The 21,116-nt window shown below is 41.0% G+C and overlaps 1 protein-coding gene across 17 annotated transcripts in view; it reads left to right on the top strand.

The window, feature by feature from the left end:
• Positions 1-21,116, top strand: part of PFKFB2 (6-phosphofructo-2-kinase/fructose-2,6-biphosphatase 2) — a 38,370-nt gene that overhangs the window by 3,501 nt on the left and 13,753 nt on the right. For 5 of the 17 annotated variants that reach the window (XM_083508972.1, XM_083508969.1, XM_083508970.1 and 2 more), the window contains exons 3-16: positions 1,334-1,459; positions 2,168-2,264; positions 2,915-2,981; positions 5,153-5,227; positions 5,969-6,025; positions 7,845-7,969; positions 9,119-9,326; positions 10,854-11,000; positions 11,487-11,591; positions 12,931-13,060; positions 13,778-13,840; positions 14,766-14,836; positions 18,301-18,492; positions 20,177-20,199. In XM_083508972.1, coding sequence (XP_083365098.1) covers positions 1,334-1,459; positions 2,168-2,264; positions 2,915-2,981; positions 5,153-5,227; positions 5,969-6,025; positions 7,845-7,969; positions 9,119-9,326; positions 10,854-11,000; positions 11,487-11,591; positions 12,931-13,060; positions 13,778-13,840; positions 14,766-14,836; positions 18,301-18,492; positions 20,177-20,199 — 1,486 coding nt within the window. Of the gene's footprint in view, positions 1-1,333; positions 1,460-2,167; positions 2,265-2,914; positions 2,982-5,152; positions 5,228-5,968; positions 6,026-7,844; positions 7,970-9,118; positions 9,327-10,853; positions 11,001-11,486; positions 11,592-12,930; positions 13,061-13,777; positions 13,841-14,765; positions 14,837-17,291; positions 17,591-18,300; positions 18,914-19,377; positions 20,200-21,116 lie in introns of those variants that run through there. The other 12 variants (XR_014527480.1, XM_083508976.1, XM_083508975.1 and 9 more) reach the window with 4 other exon arrangements.

Below are 21,116 nucleotides of genomic sequence, written 5' to 3'. Positions count from 1 at the left end.
AATTCCTTCAACACAAAATTTTGATCTGGAAAATTGTTGTCGTCTGTGGTTTTGTACTTTCAGGACTGTCACACCGAAGCTAAAATGTGATTTAACTCTTGTAGAGATAAGCTATTAAAATTGTTCTTTCTCTCAGACAGACCTAGCTCATCTTTACATGTCTCCTTATTTTTGACACTAGACCCAATGAACTTCTTTTGCTGATGCCCCACTGAAAACAAAGCAAGTTGCATAAAAATAGAGATTTCTTCATCAGCAACTTCCATCTATTTCAGCCCGGCTTGCAGAATGGGTTGTACCCATTTTTATGTTACAATCTACTTCCTTTAACCTTGGGATAAAAAAGAAATTTTGTTTAGGTTATTGCCAGATTACATTTGAGAGGAGAATTCATCTCATTAGTAAAATTGGTAGGCTTAGGGGTTCCATCTTATTTCAAGAGAGTAATGAAGTAGCTTCAGGTTTCTCTCATATAATATCTGTCAGAGATGGATATGGCCACACATTGGTAAAATGTTCAGTTATGCAATTTAATCCTGGATCCACTATAATAATTGAAAATGTTGGTGTTGACTGAAATGGAGCCAGGATTTCTTGGAGTAGTAGCTACAGCAGCCACCCCCAAACTAGTCCTTCCATGAGCTGGGGCTATAAATGGGGAGAAATTCTATTTAGTTTGCATTTAAAAATAATGACATCTAGAGAGTATCATGTTGGGAAGGTTTGTCTGCAGGTTCCACAGACATCTGTTTTGTTAGGCTTTTGATCATTGCTGTACCGAATACAAATCATGTACAGGTATCTGCCATGAACTGCAGACTATTCTTTCACTGAAGAAAAATAATATATTTCTTGATAAGCATCATACGCAGCTCCTATTCATTTGAGGGCAGCATGAATGTTAGAAAATTCGGCATCTTAGACGAAAAGCAAATATAAGACGAGTTTAATTTTTTTCAGATCTGTATTCATCATGTTCAAAAAGGAAGCTGGCTCCATTGGTGTTCTCAAGAGGGAGCGTGACCTTTTTCTGTTAACCTTGAAAAGCCCACAGCTTAATTGGAAAATATTTTTAACTGAGTGACACGCTCAGTTTGAGGCACATAGTCAGTGGCTATTTTTTGCTTGGTTAGCCTTCTTCATTAGCAAACACCTGATACAACCATGCCATAGTCCGCTGATTGATTATGAGAGCAGAACACGGTGTCCTTGTCTATGGCAGATGTATGGGCAGAAGGAGTTGTGGGAAGCCATCATTACTTTGGCTTATTGCCAGCATTTTTCTTTTTCAGTCTTGTAGAAGTCACCTATTCTGTCTTTGCTTTCTTTGCAGCATGGGCCTCTTATATGACCAATTCCCCTACTCTGATTGTAATGATTGGCCTCCCTGCAAGAGGCAAGACCTATGTGTCCAAGAAATTAACTCGCTACCTCAACTGGATTGGAGTGCCTACAAAAGGTTTTTCTATATTTCTATGCATGAGATATAATAGTTATTACGCAGTTAAAATAATAAATAGTTTCTGATCATCTGCAAGTGGCTGGGCAAGTTGGTAGTTAGAAGCTTGCATTAATCCAGTCCTGGTTGACTGATTATGCCTAGATGTGGTTATCATTTTATTTCTTCCTATAATTGAAAGGTTGTTCTGAACAAGTGCTAAATAACAATGGTATCACAGTATTCTACTTTTTGGCAGTGTCAGTACAAGGCAAAGAAATATGTTTCAGTGGTGCTTTAGAAGTCTAATTTCAGCTCTGTTTTTTTGAAAAAAGTTTCTTATTGCGATCCCCAGAGTCTTTAGGTGGTTGAGAATCCCAACAAGTTGGTGGGCCTTTATAAGCATAGTGCTTGTGACTCAGTTTTCCCCATTTGGAAAATGGAAATAACCAGACTTTCCTTACTTCATTTATAGGTTAAAAATATTAACAGAGGTATTTATGTAGAACAGCAATATTTGTACTTAGATCACAGATGCATTGATGCCATGTTTTAAATTTCTTAATCTCATTTTTTAAGTGAGGCCCATGGGGAGGGGAGTGAAGTGAAAATCTGAATGAATAGTGGTATTTCGATGACTGGCATTTAGATACCAGATTCCCATCTGCTATTAGTACTGTAAAACTATTTATTATGGAATGTTGACAACTGAATTTCCGTTTTGTGAAGTATTTAACTTAGGAGTCTACCGCCGTGAAGCAGTACAATCGTACAAGTCATATGATTTCTTCAGGCATGATAATGAAGAAGCCATGAGGATTCGAAAGTAAGTTAATGCCAGCATCTCTCAAAATATGGGTAACTGTTAAATAATAACAGATAATATTTAAGTTGCTAGTTTTGGAATTCACTAAAATTAACCTCAAAACACAGGGAGATGTTATTTTTAAACCTTTGAAGATAGAAAAGCCAAGATATCATTCAACTTTTAGTAAGTTATCTCTATGGGAAATAAATAAATAAAAGGAAGGGCAGAATAGTAGGGTAGAGAGGGGCATGTGAAGAAACTATCCTGCTGTACCAGGGGCAGCCCATCCCACTTTGCCACCCCCATATCTGATTCAGTGGGTTGCACTAGGCTATTGCTGTATAACATATTCCACTGACTCACTACATCCAGTACAGTAGTACCTCGAGTTACAAACACCTCAGGTTACAAACGCCACTAACCTGGAAGAGTTACTTCAAGTTGAGAACTTTGCCCCAGAATGAGAAAGGAAATCGTGTTCCAGCAGCGCAGCAGCAGCAAGAGGTCCCATTAGTGAAAGCACGCCTGTAGTTAAGAACAGTTTCAGGTTAAGAACGGACCTCCAGAACGAATTAAGTTCGTAACTAGAGGTACCACTGTAGTTTGGTTTGGTTTGATGTTGTCTTTGGTTTAAACCATCCTACTCAATGATGATGATTATCTTGCAGACAATGTGCCTTGGTGGCCCTTGAAGATGTGAAAGTTTATCTCATGGAGGAGTCTGGCCAGATAGCTGTAAGTGCACACAAGATTATTGGCCTTCAGCTGGTGGTTTGGGACCCACTACAGGCGGGACCGAGACACAAGAGCACCACTCCCATCACGTAAATACATACAGGGGAAATTAAGAATTGGCCTCACAATGTATGTCTGGGCTAATGGTGTGTCCAAGATCTCAAGGTGGGCCCTAAATGAATTAGAGTTTATGGCACATGCCCAGAATACATTACTTGTATCTAATAACAGGATGTACCGTATTTTTCGTCCCATAGGATGCTCCGTCCCATAGGACGCACGTAGTTTTTTGGGGGGGAAATAAAGGGGAAAAAAATTTCCCTTTATTTCCCCCCCAAAAGCAGGTCGGGGAAACAGAACCAGGTCGAGGAACAGTGGGATGGCGGCGCTGCGCCTCCCTGCTGTCCCCCAAGCTTGTGGGGCTGGCCGATGTCTGCCCCGCACGAGGGGCGCTCTGCATCAGGGCGCCCCCCCCTGCGGGACGGCAGGCTGCTATCCGCAGCGTGGGGAGCCCTGCGGGGAACTCCTGCAAGGCTCCCCATGCTGCGGATGTCTGCCTGGCGCGGGGGGCGCTCTGCTTCAGGGCACCCCGCCCGCCGGGCAGCAGGCTGCTATCCGCAGCGTGGGGAGCCTTGCGGGGAACTCCTGCAAGGCTCCCCACGCTGTGGATGTCTGCCTGGCGCGGGGGGCGCTCTGCTTCAGGGCGCCCCTCGCGCTGGGCAGCAGGCTGCTATCCGCAGCCTAGACATCCCTGCCGGACCTCCCGTAGGGCTGCCTAGGCTGCGGATGTGTTCCTGAAGCCTGGAGAGCGAGAGGGGTCGGTGCGCACCGACCCCTCTCGCTCTCCAAGCTTCAGCGAAAGCCTGCATTCGCCCCATAGGACGCACCCAGATTTCCCCTTCATTTTTGGAGGGGGAAAACTGCGTCCTATAGGGCGAAAAATACGGTAATTTCTCATGGCTTTCTCTCCAGGAAAAGCCGCTGTTTAGCAGTGAATTGGAACAAACAGCAATTCAGTTTTTCTGTGGAACTGTTTTCAGCAGTAAAACTGTTTTCATGGGGAAAGCGTTGCGGCAAAAGAAGAAGAAAGAGAAAGCTCTTATACACATAGAATCATAGAATTGTAGAGTTGGAAGGGATCCCAAGGGTCATTTAGTCTAACCCCCTGCAATGCAGGAATCTCAACTAGATCATACATGAGAGATTGCCATCCAACCTCTGCTTAAAAACCTCCAAGGAAAGAAAATCCGCCACCTCTCATGGGAGGTCATTCCACTGTGGAACAGCTCTTACTGTCAGAAAGTTCTTCCTGATGTTCTTGCTTGGACTCCAAGATCATCTGCTAATGCCCTTCTCTGAGTACCTCTCCCATCAGAAACTGATTAATTGAAGTAAAGTTGGTATCAACTACAGAGAGGACTTTTTTTGGCTAGACTGCCCTAGTTATGGAACTTCCCTCTCCATAGGGACTTGTCCAACCCCAACATAATCTTTTAGGTACCAGGCAAAATGTTTTTACTCCCCCAGGTCTTTTAAGCACTGTTTCTGATATTTTATTAGCAGCCAGTTTCAGCGTGTTCATTGCTTTATTGTTGTGAATAATTGTAGCATCAAATTTAATGAAGGGCAGTAAACAAATGTTTGAATTCATAATTAAGACTGTCTCCAAATACTGCTTTCTGAAAAGATTGGTGTGTGTTGGACTTGTAGATGTCAAGAGGTGAGAAGTTCCAAAGATTTGAGCCACAGCCGGAAAAAACTTGTCCCCGCCAATCTCATTTACTTGGGTAGCAGGGTCCCTACCCCATGTCAATCTATCCTAAGTTTCAGTTTTTATCTCTGTTTATATTTGTTGTGTCACCCTAGGCTCTCAGAGAGGCAGCAGATAAAAATGTGGTATGTGGTTTGAGTTGTAATTAAGACCTGGAAGTTCTGCTTCATATGTGCAGTGAGATTCTGCCAGCTTATCTATTTTAAAATAATAAGGTGTGGAGTCCAGTAGAGTTCTTTGAGATTTTGTTATGAGGCGGACTTGAATTCAATCCATTATTAAATGTTTAGCTGAGATTTAAAGCTGTCTAGGCATGTGTGTATTTGTATGTTACCTGCCTATTCTTCTAATGTTCCGTGGACACCTAAGTTTGATGGGCACATTTGTCTATCTCTTTAAGGTCTTTGATGCAACTAACACAACTCGGGAGAGGCGGGACATGATTTTGACCTTTGCTAAAGAAAATTCTTTTAAGGTGATGACTTCATTACAAGCTTGTTCCCAGTTCAAATTAAAAAATGAGCTTGTGCTAGAGCAGGGGTGGGTGCGGGTGGGGGGTGTATATAAGTTCTCAAAGCAGGTTACCTCTCATTTTGGATTCTTTTTAATTGGGAAGGAATTATCTAAATTTCTAAATTAGGACTTACTGATTATTAAATTATTATTACTGAAATAGAAATTTTAGGGGCCTGATGACAGCTGTAGATACAAAATCTAAATGAAAGTAAAAACCCATTCAGGTCGTGGGCCCATATCGGGTAAAGCCAGAGCAAAAGTGGCTGGACCACCCCATTTCTCTCTCCTCCTCTCTTTCATTGTTTATTTCACTTCCTCCCTCTGCCTCTCCTCTTCTGCTACCGTCCTTTCTGCCTCTCTTTCTGACCCTCCCTTTTCTCTCCCCAACCTTCCTCTCTACCCAGTGATCTGCCTGCTGGTGGCAGAGAATTCCAGTGGGCGGTGGGAACTGATTGCATACCAAGGCCTTTTGAAATTAGGCTGAGGGGGCTGCAGCCTGTAGAGCAGTGTTCCCCAACCTTGGGCCTCCACTGTTTTTGGACTACAACTCCCATCATCCCTCGCTAGCAAGACCAGTGGTCAAGGATGATGGGAGTTGTAGTCCAAAAACAGCTGGAGGCCCAAGGTTGGGGAACACTGCTGTAGAGGACCTGCAATTTAATAAGCATCTTTCCTCCTCCAACCCCCAACCCATTTGCAGGTGTTTTTTGTGGAGTCAGTCTGTGATGATCCAGAGGTCATTGCTGCCAATATATTGGTGAGTATTTGACATATTCCAGAGGTTGGCCTGCTTAGATTTTCTTTGTTACAGAATACTTAGCTGGCATTAGTTCGGCGTTGCTAGAAAGAGACCACCATTTTGTGATGTTTTAGACCAGCTTCACATTTCATGCAGCATTTGTTCTTGCTGCTGGTTTGGCGGTGTTGTGTGGATATTCATCACAGAAAAGGCATACTACAGATTGGATGTAGACTTCCTGTGAGAGGAACTCTGTTCAGGGGAATGCTTCTGCCAGGGAAAAGGGTGTAGGCAGCAATTTTCATGGGTTCTTCCTTCTCCCTGCAGCTCCCTGGAAATCTGGTCTTGAGGGTTGAATCTGGATTCAGTCCAGTTTGAACACCACTTGAAAAATATCAAATAATGGCACATATTGAAGAGCTCCTCTTAGTTCTCAATGAGAGCTGGGGCTGGCTCATCCATGAGGTAAAGCGAGGCTACCATCTCAGGTGGCAGAATCCATAGGGGCAGTAGATCTTGATGTAGATCTTTTCATTTTCTCCCTTGTTCTTCCCTGAAGGGGGATGCCATTTTGTGGTTCACCTCAGGTGCCAAAATGTCTTGGGCCAGCCCTGATGAGAGCTGTCCAAGGCCATTCAGTGGTTTTGTTTTTTATATTGCAGTATTAGACAGTTCTGTTGCCAACACTGTCTGTTCCAAGACTCTTGTTTCAAGTTCTCAAAAGGGCCACTCTATACTGTGGCTAGAGTTCCCTGGTATGTGTCTGCATATGTTTATGGTCACATTTTGCCCTTCACACGTTATGTAGTACACTTGTTGCAATGGGCTGACCCTGGTCTTTGCCAGAGTAACCATGTAATGGCTATCAGCACTGCAGTTACATTTCCTGCTAGCAGCACACCTGCATTTTAGTGCCATGCTTAGATGTCAGGTTACACAAGATAATGTGTGTCTTTACAGATTCATCAGTCCAATTTTCAAATGGCATGTGATTTTAATGACAAAAGCTATCTGCAGTTGTAGACTGTTGAAACCCCTTTCCCTCACCTGGAAAAGGGGGTTCAACACTTGAGGTTATTTCCCCACTTGAGGTTATTTTTTCACCAGCCAGGCTGCAATATCTGAAGAAAACCCAGCTGGGAGAAATGGCCTTGCAAATGTAGAGGAGGGATTTTTGGCCTGGCCTTAGAGATCAGCAGAATGGTGGCTTGACCCCATATAAGACACTTTTTAAAGAATTTCCGGGCTTTGTGAGTAAATAAATCCAAAACATCTTAGTGATCATTGGGTTTGCTTATTTCTATTTCAAAAGTAATTTTATCAAGCTTATATGTATCATATACTTCCCCCCTCCATAATTTTACTCCAATGGGGTGGGTAGGGTGTGTAAGTATTAGCTTTTGGCAATGGCTACTTCCTTATATGCAGAGCTTGAAGAAAATAGTGTTTGTTTAGGTATGGTAACTTAAGGCTAATGGATGTATTTACGTAAGTTATGTAAGACTTTGGAAGCTAAAATTAAGTCATCAAATTATTGACCTTGGAACATATTTTTGGCACAAGCTTGCAAACAGCATGCATGGAAAGGTAATAGAAAGGGCAGCCTATTCCCAAAGCAAATAATGCACTATTCATTTAGTATTGTCCTTTGTTTCTGTGCCAGGATGAGGCAGACATTTAAACAGTATCTTTTTGTTTGGAAGCTTAGGGATCATGTGTGTCGGAGCCATGCTGCTTCAGGAGCAGCCAGTCAGACACTTGTTTCACTAGTGTTTTTTCTTTTCTTTTTATGTATAAAGTTTGCTTAACTTTTGAAACAACTTTCTTTGTTGATCAGGAAGTGAAGGTTTCCAGCCCTGACTACCCAGAGAGAAACCGAGAGAATGTGATGGATGATTTCCTAAAGCGAATAGAATGCTATAAAGTCACCTATCAGCCTCTTGATCCAGTTAATTATGACAAGTAAGAGGCAGGACAAAGGAGTCGGGAGATTTTCAAGTTGTTGTATGTGTTTGGGGTGGAAATGAAGCGAACTACATGTGGTGACACCTCAGCATTTCCACAAGGATATTGTATGAGACATCAGAAATTCAGTTGTTCTAAACCAGGCATAGGCAAACTCCAGCTCTCCAGATGTTTTTTGAGACTACAATTCCCATCATCCCTGAGCACTGGTCCTGTTAGCTAGGGATGATGGGAGTTGTAGTTCCAAAATATCTGGGGGGCCAGAGTTTGCCTATGCCTGTTCTAAACCAAAACAGGGAGAGGAAGTTCAAATGAGCTGACTTCCTCTTTCCCCACACTTGTTTAGTACATGCGAGAACACACCCCATAGTAGCAGAAACAGCAGTCTCTTATACCAATATCCATTCTTGCTTCCCGGGAATGTTCTAGGATTCCTCTCTGCTTTTTAGAATTTTAAGCACTATCCTTGCATGTTTGAAGTTCTCCATCACTGAGAACTGGAAACACTTTGGAAAGAAAAGAAAGAAGGGTGTTTTTCCCCCTTGTAGCTTCATTGAAATATGCTTCTGACACTCTTAAGAGACTAAGTATTCATCACCTTAGCACAAACATGTCTGGTTTGGCTCGCAGAGTTGCACTGTCGCTACTGTAAGAGGCAGTGTCATAATTACCTGGTTTGGAAAACGAATTTATCCAGCTCATAATCAACATCATTTCCTGTAGGTATTTCTCTGCACATATGCGGAAAATCATTTCTGAGCTGAGCAGTGAGTTTTCAACTGCCCCATGCATATTTATGTATTTTCCATCACCAACCCTTTTTCTTGGTTTAAACTGGGCTATGTTATACAAAAGCCTCCGAAGGATTATTTTTTAAGGCCCTGGCAGATCTCTGATGAAACTTATAAATTTTAAGTCAGTTCCAAATCCAGCTGAGGGGAATTCACACCACACTGTATCCTGTATTTACACAGCAGTTTGTGATCCCTGTGGATATGCTGTTGTAAATGAGTTCAGTGATCCAACTTTACCTGCAGCTCTTAATATGTATACATTCACTTATAGGTTGTGAAACATGTACATACGGGAGAAAATACATATTGAATTACTATATTGATAATGTTTCTGGTGTTTTCTGAATTCCAGAGACCGTTCTTTCATTAAAGTGATCAACGTAGGGCAGCGCTTCCTTGTCAACAGAGTCCAAGATTACATCCAAAGTAAAATTGTCTATTACCTTATGAATATCCATGTTCAGCCACGCACCATCTATCTCTGTAGACATGGTGAGAGTGAGTGCAACCTGGTTAGCAAGATTGGTGGGGATTCAGGCCTGTCAGCGCGAGGGAAGCAGGTATGGTCTATGCATAAGTTTTGTTGCTCTCTGTATTGGCATTTTAAGAGCTAAGTTGAGGGTCAGATTTTCTGCCAACATTCACCTTCATTTGTGCTAAGCACAGTCACAAGTCACAGTAAGCCACACTTAATGGTTCAACGTGAATGCTCCTTCCTTGCACAAGGAGGAATCAAATAAGGAGCCCTTCATTCAGTTCATTCAAACCAAGGGTTGTAGTTTGGGAGTGAGACAAATATCAATCCTTCATTTTGGGCATAACTCTTAGCCCAGGGATTTTGATTTGTTTCCTCCTACTGTGAGTGGGGACAAGGTGCAGTTTGCTCGTGCATGTTAAGCCATGATTTACGGTGCACCATGATGTGCCAATGCAGCCAATAATTGCAAAGAAAAGAATCATAATCCTAAATTTATCACCCTGCTAGGTTTCCTGCTGGTAAAATTGTTCCATTTATTAAATGGTTTTCTGAGAAAACACCTGCAGATGTTTCATTCATTCATTTGAAACCTCAAAGCAGTTTTCTTCATTATTTAAAAACATGCAGAAGATGGTTAAAATCAACAGTAGCTAAAAAGAGATAAAACACATATAACGTACATATCTGAAAGTTACACAACTACAGTCGTACCTTGGAAGTCGAATGGAATTCGTTCCGGAAGTCCATTCGACTTACAAATCACGGCTTCTGATTGGCTGCAGGAAGCTCCTGCAGCCAATCAGAAGCCATGGAAGCCCTGTCAGCCTTTCAGGTTCCAAAAGAACATTTGCAAACCAGAACAATCATTTCTGGACTTGCGGCATTTGGGAGCCAAAACCTCCAAGTTCCAGGGCATTCAGGATCCAAGTTACAACTGTATTGCATGTGTATCAATTTAATCATTTTTTTGTAAGTCGAAGGCCTCATTCTTCAATTAATTTTATAGAGTTGTGTGTGATCATTCATATTGGATAGGTTCCTAAACTTAAGTTAAAAGTATACTTTTACTTGTCTTCACAGATACATTATTTCTAGAACGGGAGTGAGGAAATATTTTCCTATGAAAGGTCATTAGCCCATAGGAAAAGTCAATTAGTTGCCACAGCCAATGGTGGACAAAAACCACAACAAACTTGGTGGAGTTTGCTGCACTGCAAATCTCTCTTTGTTTTTGTGAAACCCCATTCTTGTGGGCTGCATGAAATTAAGGTTGGCTCCAATCCTATATAACAAAATATGGCAAATTCTGTACCAAACTCTGTTTTTACATACTTTTGGGAAAGTGTGCTTTTCCAAGGACTCCCATCATCTGTCTTGATTCTGCATGCCCTTGTAGCTGCCTGCCCTAGCATTATGAGCAGCATCAGACCTAGATTGGTGTTCTGATCTTCTTAATAAAAGAAGAGGAATCTTTCCCCAGGACAACAAGCCAAAAATTGTATAGGCATCTCAATTGTATTGTATTGTATTGTATTGTATTGTACTGTACTGTACTGTACTGTACTGTACTGTACTGTATTGTATTGTATTGTATTGTATTGTATCCTAGTTTGCACAAGCATTGAAAAAGTTCATCAAGGAACAGGAGATTGTGGATCTGAAGGTCTGGACTAGCCAATTGAAAAGAACTATCCAGACAGCAGAGGCCCTGGGAGTCCCATATGAGCAGTGGAAGATATTGAACGAGATTGATGCTGTGAGTAAAATTACAGAAAAGCCACACACTGGGGGGGGGGGTGGAGACAGTGGTGGGTGTTGCAAGTGATTTGTTTTGATGTAAGGATAATCTAAATAAAACTTTACTTACTTACTTCAAGAAATTGCAAGTAAGCCAGATTTTTCAAAAAATATAATTAGTCTGAGTGCATGATGTCCTGAGCTCCTATCAAGGAGGAAGGGTGCAGTTAAAACGTAACAGACAAACAAATATTTAAATCAAAGGACGTTCTGGCATATTCAGTAGCATTTACTCCTAAATTAGTGGGCATGAGATTACAATCATAAATGTCATCAAAATTATGGAACCTCCATGTTTTGAGATAAAACCTTCTATAATCCACTGAAATTATTTTCACTCTTTTGTAAGTGAATGCAAACTGGTGTCACATATGTTAAAAGGGGGAATTTTTGAATGCAGATAAATTTTCTTTTTATCTTCTGGAATTAATTCCTATTTTGCTAGGGAGTATGTGAAGAAATGACCTATGAAGGAATTCAGAGGAAGTATCCAGAAGAATTTGCACTTCGGGATCAAGATAAATACCTTTATCGCTACCCTGGAGGGGAAGTATGGAGCTTTTATCATCAATTAATAAAATATTACTGCTTTTGACTTTATAGTTTTGAAGGGATAGGCGGTGATCAACTGCTAATACAACTGCAAAATACAGTAAAACTGGAAACTACAACAGGGACTCTTACTGAGCTGATCCACAAGCTAAGACAAACCATTGTATCTCATAATGGGAACAAGTCAAAGTGAGCTCCTCCTCACCTCTCTTCCAGAACAGTAGTAAAGAGGAGATCAGAAGCTTGCTTTTGTTTTTGATTAACTGCTTCTTGTTGTTTTGTCCACACTAGCAAAATGTGGGTAATCTTTACTGTACATTCTTTGAACCAAGCCAAATTCAAACCGTGGTTACAGTAGGGATACTACTACTACTAGTAGTAGTAGTAGTAGTTTATATCCCGCCCATCTGGCTGGGTTTCCCCAGCCACTCTGGGCAGTTTACAGCATATAAAACACAACAAAAATTAGAACCGTTTAAAACATTTTAGTCAGTTGCCCCAACCCTCCTTGCAGCTGTGCTGATGAAGGGAGAGAGGGGAGCCTGGGAGCCTGATGGTCACTGCAGCTTGTTTCCATAATAGTTTACCATATTGTCTGAATCGGCCTATTATTAGATCTCAATTTTGTAATGTGAATATCTGAATTCATTGTGACTTCCCTAGGTAGTCTCTTTCCATATCATCAAATTTAAGTTTAAAAAAATAAAAATTCCAGCCTACTCTTAAGTTCTACTTAAGTATGGTCGGATAGATTTCAGGCATTATGATTATTCTCATAACTTGGAAGAAAACCTGCTGATCTTTAAAACAGTAATTACTTCTAACTGTGGGTGATTCTGTCATAACTTAGAATTGTCACAAGGGTCCACTTAAGGCATTTGTTTTTTCTAAAGGAAGAATCAGAAATAAGTCTAATAGATGATGGTGATTGATTGATTGATTGATTGATTGATTAACTAATTGTAACAAACTCAGCTAGGGGGCAGATTCAAACACCCAGTTCCAGTAGCAAAAACCGGAACAAGGACTTCAGCTAGTGTAACAGGGCTTCCTCCCTCTCTCTGCCCCCCCCCCATGGTGCCCCTGCACTTCCCCCAGATCTGCACTGGGGGGGGGTAAGAAGAACCCCAGGAACAGTATATAGGGGAGCAGAGGGGAGATTGTTCCATTAATGCCAGCAGTTCTGCTTGCGCTAATGGAACAACCTCCTTAGTACTACATTGAATTCCATGGCTGGTTTAAAAAATAAATAAATTCTGATCACTTTGAAACTTGTGAGGTTGTAAAATCAGGTGAGTGCCTTTTGTTTCTGGTAAATATTTGTTTTTGTTTCCTAGTCTTACCAAGATTTGGTCCAACGCTTGGAACCTGTGATTATGGAGCTAGAGCGTCAGGGCAATGTTCTAGTTATTTCTCATCAAGCAGTTATGAGATGCTTACTGGCCTATTTCCTTGATAAGAGTGCAGGTAAGGAGCAGAGCTGTTTTTGTACATCTTTACTATTACAAAGCACGTTGTTATCTGGAACAGCGTGGGGCCAAACTGCACATGACCTAAATGCATTATTAGGAACCACATCACTATTAAAAACATACTGATGAAAATCACACAAACGCAATATTTTCTTCAGGACTTCAGTGCATGGGAACCAGATTTATCATGACATCCGAAGCTCATTCCCCTCACTGCAGTTCCAGCATTAACAACTCCTCTGTGCTTATTATCCTATTTCATTGTTCTTAATTTTCATTCTCATGATGACTGTCCGTTTTTATAAAAAAAAATGCTTTGGCTACAGTTCCATACACACACTTCACCTAGGAGTTATCCAAATGGGACTTATTACTGAGTAGACAAGTGTAGGATCTTATTTCTTGTAAACCACTTTGCGAGTGATTTATACGGGATATAATTGCACAGACTGATTGAAATTATCTCTTGCTAATTGGCTTTTGCACATCTAGCATTTACTACATCCTCCGAGCATTACTGTCAAGAGTCTTACCACATTGTCACACGTTTACCACAAAGTTCCTTCTGAGTTGAGGCAACAAGGAGAGTTGCATAAAGTACATTTTGGACCATGCTTGGTAGTTTTTAATTCTTATTTTAGTTGAGATTCCTGCACTGAAGGGGGTTTGACTAGATGATTCCAACTCTATGATTCCACTTGTATTCTTATAGATGAGCTGCCCTACCTGAGGTGCCCTCTTCATACCATCCTTAAACTCACACCAGTTGCTTATGGTAAGTATTTGTTGGTTTATTAATGTGGGCAAGGAGAGAGGAAGCAGTGATTCTAGTGCTTACTAGTGCTTAGAATGCTAACTTGAGACAAGGTTCAGATTGCACCTGTTTCACAGAGCTAGCAGAAAGTAATTTCACCACCCTGAATCATCTTTCCCCCCACCTCCTGTAACCTGAGCGACTGATAGGGTTGTGTTCAGTTGGTGCCCTTTTATCTGCAGAAGTGCCTTTGCCATAGCAGACACAAATACAGTCGTATCTTGGATCCCAAACGCCTTGTGAGTCGAACGTTTTGGCTCCCGAACGTTGTAAACCCGGAAGTGAGTGTTCCAGTTTGCAAACATTCTTTTGGAACCCAAACATCCAATATGGCTTCCGATTGAGTGCAGGAAGCTCCTGCGGCCAATCAGAAGCCACGCCTTTGTTGTTGAACATTTTCGGAAGCTGAACGGACTTCCGGAATGGATTCCATTCAACAACCAAGGTATGACTGTACTAACAGAAGAGGAAGTTCCCCCCTACAGCTCCCACAAAATCAGCTCCAGAGTGTTGGAGGACCATCTGGAGCAGGTGGAAGGGAGCATGGAAGGAGCTGCAGAGAGAAAGAAGCAAGAATGGTCCAAAAACGCCCCTTCTTCTAGCAAAAGAACAGGAAGCACCAATTGGATTGCACCTATAACCTGTCCTGTGTTGTTGAATTCTTTGCCCAAATAAGAAACAATCCAGACCGAATGTTGAGGAAACTTGGGTGCATACAGTGGAGCCCCCGTCTCTTCCTCAGAAGCATCTTTGCATTTCAGTTTTGGAGCTAAAATTAACACTTCAGGGTTTTCTCTCTGTGTGTTTATTGTCCCCCCCCCTTCCCCTTGTCTAATAATGTAGTAATGCATGATTTTAAGTGTATTCCATTTTCACATCTATGAAGGCTGTAAATTGGAAATGATTTCCCTGAATGTGGAAGCTGTGGACACACACCGGGACAAGCCACCCACAACAGTATGTAAAATATATATCAGCCCTTTCCTGTGTATTCTGTTTTGTTTGTTTCTGAACTGAAAGTTTGACCCACGACTGTTAACTTGATGTACCTAGATTTGAGCTGTCAAATCTCATTAACTTTTTACAATTTAGGCCCAAGTATTTCAGTTTCATTGGGCTATGGGTACAAAACACTTGGAAATCAATGGGAAGCTCCTAGTCCACTTCAGATGGGGCCCATTGTGCTTTACTCATGAGGAGGGTAATCTTTTTCTGGCACACTCAGCTCCCCCCACCCTCGGTTCTGAGAAAATACTGTCCCCTTCTTGTAGTTTTTTTCAAAATAATTCATGGAATATATTATCAGATTAGAACTGAGGGATCAAATTTACAGTGGGAAAATTCTCATATATGTGTGCCTATTCTGATTTTTTAAATGCTTTCAAAATACTGTTTAGGGATGAATAATGTATTTATTAGGCTATTATTTTAAAAATGCATAAAGGGCTATCATGATAGTATTTCTTAAAAAAACCTCAGAAATAAATGTCTGATCTTCAGTTTGAATGTTTTAGAACTTTAAAGTATATCGTTAATGGTTTGGGGGGGTAAAAAGCACTGCTGCATTCCAGATATGGTCCATTTTGTTGAGTTGTAAAATATAAAGATGCGTCCTTAGACTTAGTAGTTCAGGCTGCAACCCTGTACTCACTTGCCTGGGAGTAAGTTCCACTGAACTCGCTGGTGTTTCCTTCTGAGTCGGCACATCTAGGCTTTGTATTGTTGCTCTTGGCATGCAAGATACGTGAACTGCATATCTAGATATGTGAACTGTAAGATGAATCCAGGCAAGTATTTACCAGGTCACAATGTACTCCCTGTGGACATAATCACTTGAAAACCTTTACCTCCCCTGTCTGTCTAACCTGATTGGAAATCTGAGGAAGCAGAAAAAGAAGTAAAATCTCGCCTCACCCATGCACCAGTCATCATGTAACAGGTGATCTATTGCCTCTTTAAGAGGTTACCAAAGTACAGGATGAGTCCAAATTCTTGTACACACATTGTATGTTCTTGTACTGTATTAAAAGGCTGAAATATGACCTTTGCATATCAGTTTGTTATAAGTGGAGGGAAATCTTGTAGTGGTTAAGAGCGGTAGACTCGTAATCTGGTGAACCAGGTTCGCATCTCCGCTCCTCCACATGCAGCTGCTGGGTGACCTTGGGCTAGTCACACTTCTTTCTCTCAGCCCCACTCACCTCACAGAGTGTTTGTTGTGGGGGAGGAAGGGAAAAGAGAATGTTAGCCACTTTGAGACTCCTTCAGGTAGTGATAAAGTGGGAAATCAAATCCAAACTCTTCTTCTTCTTGAAGTGCCAAAATAGCAGCCAGTATATTTAATATAGTTATTTGGGGAAATAAGGTTACATTATTACAGCTTGAAACCCAACCTTGCCTTTTTTGTTTGTTTGCTTAATTTACTGTAAGAATGAGATTGCTGCGAGCTTAGTGCCGTTGTACTAACAGATCTAATTCAGGTTGCTAAAAATGGTTTACTCACAATTCAAGATTTATTTATTTTTAAGCATTCAGTTAGGCCTTTTGCCTTCAGCTCTGTAATAGCTAGTATGCAATAGATACTGCTTAGCAATCTTATAGCAATGGTTCATTCAGTTCAAAAGCATTAAGTGCTTTGAATATGCAAAATCTGCATGCAACTGGTACTACATTACAGCATGACATATATATCCTATGAATTTGCTGGTTTGAAGTTTTTATTTTACAAGGAAAATAAGTCCCAGGGCATCATTAAGACCAAAAAATACTAGGTGGTTTCAATATACCGTGAACCACTGCACTTTTGGGATGTTTTAACTTAGCTTCCCTCAGTTTATACTATGAATAAAATAAATGACCGGAATGTTCTTTTGAATTACAAAGGTATTTTTTCTTCTGTTTCTCTGAAACAAGATGCCCTCTGCTCTGCAGCAAGGCCTTCTACCCCCTACCCTCCATCCTCACCTCTCTTACTCCATCTAGATTTCAAATGATTAGATTTGCTGTTTTTTCTGGGACTCACAGAAAGCAAAACAATTATGAAAACGCTGAAGGGCAGAAAAATACATTTCAGCGTGTAGCCACAGTAGGGTGAAAGTAAGCATGAACCAAGATTTTTTAGGACTTTGTTTAAATCATCTTCGTTTTGATTTCAGGCTTTTTTCTTCTTCTTTTTTTGTCCCATTCTAAGCCAGGGTCAAAAGCCAGGAAAGTGGTGTGCAATACTGTGTCGCTAGTAGGCACTAAATCCATGGAACAGAAGGCAGTATTGATGTGGTTCCTGGGTGGTTACCCATCCAAGCACTGAACAGACCCAGACTTCCTTTGGTGGCTTCATGGGCCTTGGCCATGAACAATATGAACATTCGGAACAAGTATTACTGTATTCACAGGAGTTCTCCCTTGATTTCAGGACTAATCAAGGAAACTTCATGAAAGATAGAAAATAAATGAATGAAACTGAACAGCCTGGCATTGTCACTATGTTGACAGATTCACCCAAAGGGAACAGGTGTTATAGTTCAAGTGCAAGGGGCAGTGCTGAACTTTTGCTTCTTGCCAGTTCTTCCGTGACATTGCTGTGCTATAAAAGAGACCACGGGCTTAAAGCAAAGGAAGGGTTCGTGAAGACTTATTTCTGTGACTTCCTGAGAGCTCTTAGACTAGCCCAAGAAGGCTTGTGTTGGCTCAGCCCTGCAACCAGGAATTGCAGGGAGCTCTGAATGAGCTCTATTTCAATTGAGTGCTGCTTTAGCTGCAGCAACAAAATATTCACTCGAAATGCTGTAGCCAAAAGTAGACCCTGAAAATCAGGCTGCCCTAGTGTCACACTTCCAAACAGCTTGCGTAAGAAAAATAGCTGAAGTCATCTGATTGGTGAGCAAGAATTATATCCTGCATGCGGAGACCTTGAGCACGCAGCATTTAATATTTAACCTGCCCGAGCGGTACTGAAGGATTCCCTACCTGGTAAAACTCTACTCATTCATTTATATTTCCCTTTTCTTCTCTAAGAAAAAACAGCTGGGTAGAAATGAACCTTATTTAGGTTTATTTTGCTAATGTTTTCTTACAATATTTATACTGTTTTCATAGGCAATAACAAGGCAGGGTACAAAAAACTAGATGTATATAATATAAAACAACAGTTCACAATAACATGGCAGCAGTCTCCCTGCACTTATGAGAAGCACTTGGAGGAAGAGAGAAATGTGCCCGTACTTCGGCACATTCAGTGCTTCACCGCAGGAGAGCACACCATATGAAGCAGAGATATGAATATCAGTGGCATATATATATATATATATATATATATATATATATGCGCCTGGCATCAACAATATTCAGTGGTGTTTTAACTGTGGTTTAAAATTCTGTGATTCGATTTCTCACCCCTTATAATATCCTCCATTTTCAATCAGAACAACATTCCCAAGAGCCAAACCCCTATAAGGATGAGAAGGAACAGCTTTACACCACTAGCCAGTCCGGACACATTAAAACGTCCTCGCAATTACAGTGTTGGGAGCCAGCCTCTCAATCCGGCAGGGTCTCTTCTGTTCCGGGAGGCTCGAGACGGGGCTGATCAACAAAAGCTGCAAGACAGTGTTCAGGTGGTAATATCTCTATCCTAATCTTCTATTCCAATTTCAAGCACAGCAAAAATTGTGCAGTATTATTTCACCTGTCACTCCTTACTTCAGAAATTGTCCTTTTCAAGCCAATTGAAAGCTGGTGACGCTTTACGTGAGATTATTGGACAGAACCTACCATCAAAAGTCAGGATTCAAAGAACCTACTGTGCATGATTAAGATGCTTCTGTTCGTGCATTGCCGGGGGGGGGGGTTAAATAATTTCCCTTCCAGCTGCAGCCTTTGTTAACCTTCAGGGTGTGACTTTCACAAAAGTGGAGTAGCTCAGGAGGCCTTGATGCAAAGAACTCTGTGTGGCCTTTTAGATTTTTGCCAAAGGGTTCATGTCAGGCCACTCCAAATAGCTATGTACTTTGAAGTATTCTGGTTTGAAAATTATAGGTGGACACTTAAAAGTAATAATGATTTCTGTTGCTGCAAAACTTTCCTTTTTATGAGGAAAATATGTTTCTAGTGCTAAGCAAAAGCCCCTTGAATAAGGCTGTTATCTAAAGTGAGCATTTTAAGACAGATTTGTCAGATCCATAGTAGTTTGTAGCTGAGTTCATGGGCTCTACACAGTATACCCAACATATACATAATTTCTTACAGTGGACAGTCATATTTGCTATACAGTGGTACCTTGGTTGTCAAACGGCTTTACTCTCAAACAAATCGGCTCCCAAACACCACAAAGCTGGAAGTAAGTGTTCCAATTTGCGAACGTTTTTTGGAAGCCAAACATCTGACACGGCTTCTGATTGAGTGCAGGAAGCTCCTGCAGCCAATCGGAAGCCGCACCTTGGTTTTCGAACAGTTCTGGCAGTCGAACGGACTCCCAGAATGAATTAAGTTCGACAACCAAGGTACCACTGTACTATATATGCAGTAATTTGCTGCAGTTTTCTTTGACCCATGTATATCCCTCAGATTGGATAGAGTTTTCAGCAGCATTTCCAATATCACTGCAGTTTTGCTTGCTGATTTGCATTTTGCTTTTTCATCAGCTGCTTATTTCTCAGGCTACAACATAGTGCTCTGTTGCTTAATAAAACAAAGACCCAGTTTCCAGGGCGTATGTCAGACAGTAGTCTCTGCCAGAGCAAGTTCCTGGAGTGAGGCTGTAGATGAAACAGGATTTCAGACTCTTTGCAATCTCTTTATTTGATATGGTAGTCCAGGATCTTAAAAAAAAATAAAAAATACCCAGGTTTGTCACTGTAATATATGAGAAGCAGATTGATGGAAGAACAGGAAAAACTGGTGCTGAAATCTTGTTCTTTGCAGAGCCTTTCGGCAACGACTTCAGTATAAAAAACAGTAATTGATAGTAGGCCTCTCCTCCAACTAATAAGTAGTTCATGCTAAAACTGAAATGTGTTTCTTGGGCATGGTGATAAAAAAAAATGCAGATGACAATTTGTTCTCGTAGCTTCTGCTCACTTGCTTTGCTTGTGGAGAGAAAGAGCTATATGTAATTATGCTAGGCCGGTAGCCATTTAACAGTCACTGGCTTGCATTTTGCAATAATTTTGGATGCAAGTTAACATTGGTCTTCTTGCTAGTGAAGACTGCTTTCTATGTGCTGTTCTGCTTTCTTGCTTTTTATATCTTCATTGAACTGCAGCTTGAGCTTTCCTATACTGTTTTTTTCTTTCTTTGCAGCTTCAAGTGGGAAGTGCTTGCCTGTGAGTATCGTTGTGAACAGTTTGCATGTGTAATTGTATGTTTTTGATAAATAAACATTTACCAAGAGATGGTTAGAAGTCTGTTTCAAAGGAATGTACATGGAGAGAAAGTACCAAATAATTCTCCTACAAATTACAGCCCCTTTAAGTTGGGTGGAATATTTTACAGCTCATCGATCAATATCCATTTATAGAAAAGTGACTTTTCTTTCAAAATGAGCAAGATGGATGAAGCACAACAAAGAATCAAGTATAAAACCTATCTTTAAGTAAGCTTGCTGAAGCTGTACAAGCCTTATCTTTTTCATACTCCGAAGATGTGCTAAGTTTTAAGCCAAAAATGAAAAGCATGACTGCAGGTGTTTGCAAATGAGTTTAAAATATGAATATTAAAGTTTGCCATGTACTGAGTCAGACCACAGGTTTAGCTAGCTTAGTATTGTCTGCTATGGTGTGCACTGATCTCAGGCTGTGATCCATCCAAGTCCTTCTACTTATTATCCTATTTCAACTAGAGATGCCAGACACTGAACACAGAATAAAATATTACGAATACAAAGCATGAGCTCTGCCATTGAACTGTGGTCCCTACAAGACTCCATGCCGTTGCACTCGTGGGGAAGCCACGATGGTTTGCAGTTACCTATTGAGTCTACAGTTATTTGTAAGTTTCTTCAATGGGATGAATTCTGGGCTAAATTCACAGCAGTGTATTCTAGGCATGCCTTGCATTGCCATGGAGACAGGATAAAAGCAAATTAATGACAAAGCATTTTGACAAAGGCATCTTCTAATCCCTTGATACGCAATCTCCTCTCGAGGCTCAGTTTACAGGAATTTTGTAAATTATATATTTGTTTCCCAATAACCCTGTAAAATGACACTTCTGCATCTCACAAAAAGTCGGAGATTACTGT

The sequence above is a fragment of the Podarcis liolepis genome, assembly GCF_965112155.1.
Source record: "Podarcis liolepis genome assembly, chromosome: 6".
NCBI lineage: Eukaryota > Metazoa > Chordata > Lepidosauria > Squamata > Lacertidae > Podarcis > Podarcis liolepis.
Note: the sequence above shows the minus strand (reverse complement) of the source record. Positions and strands in the feature narration are given on the sequence as shown.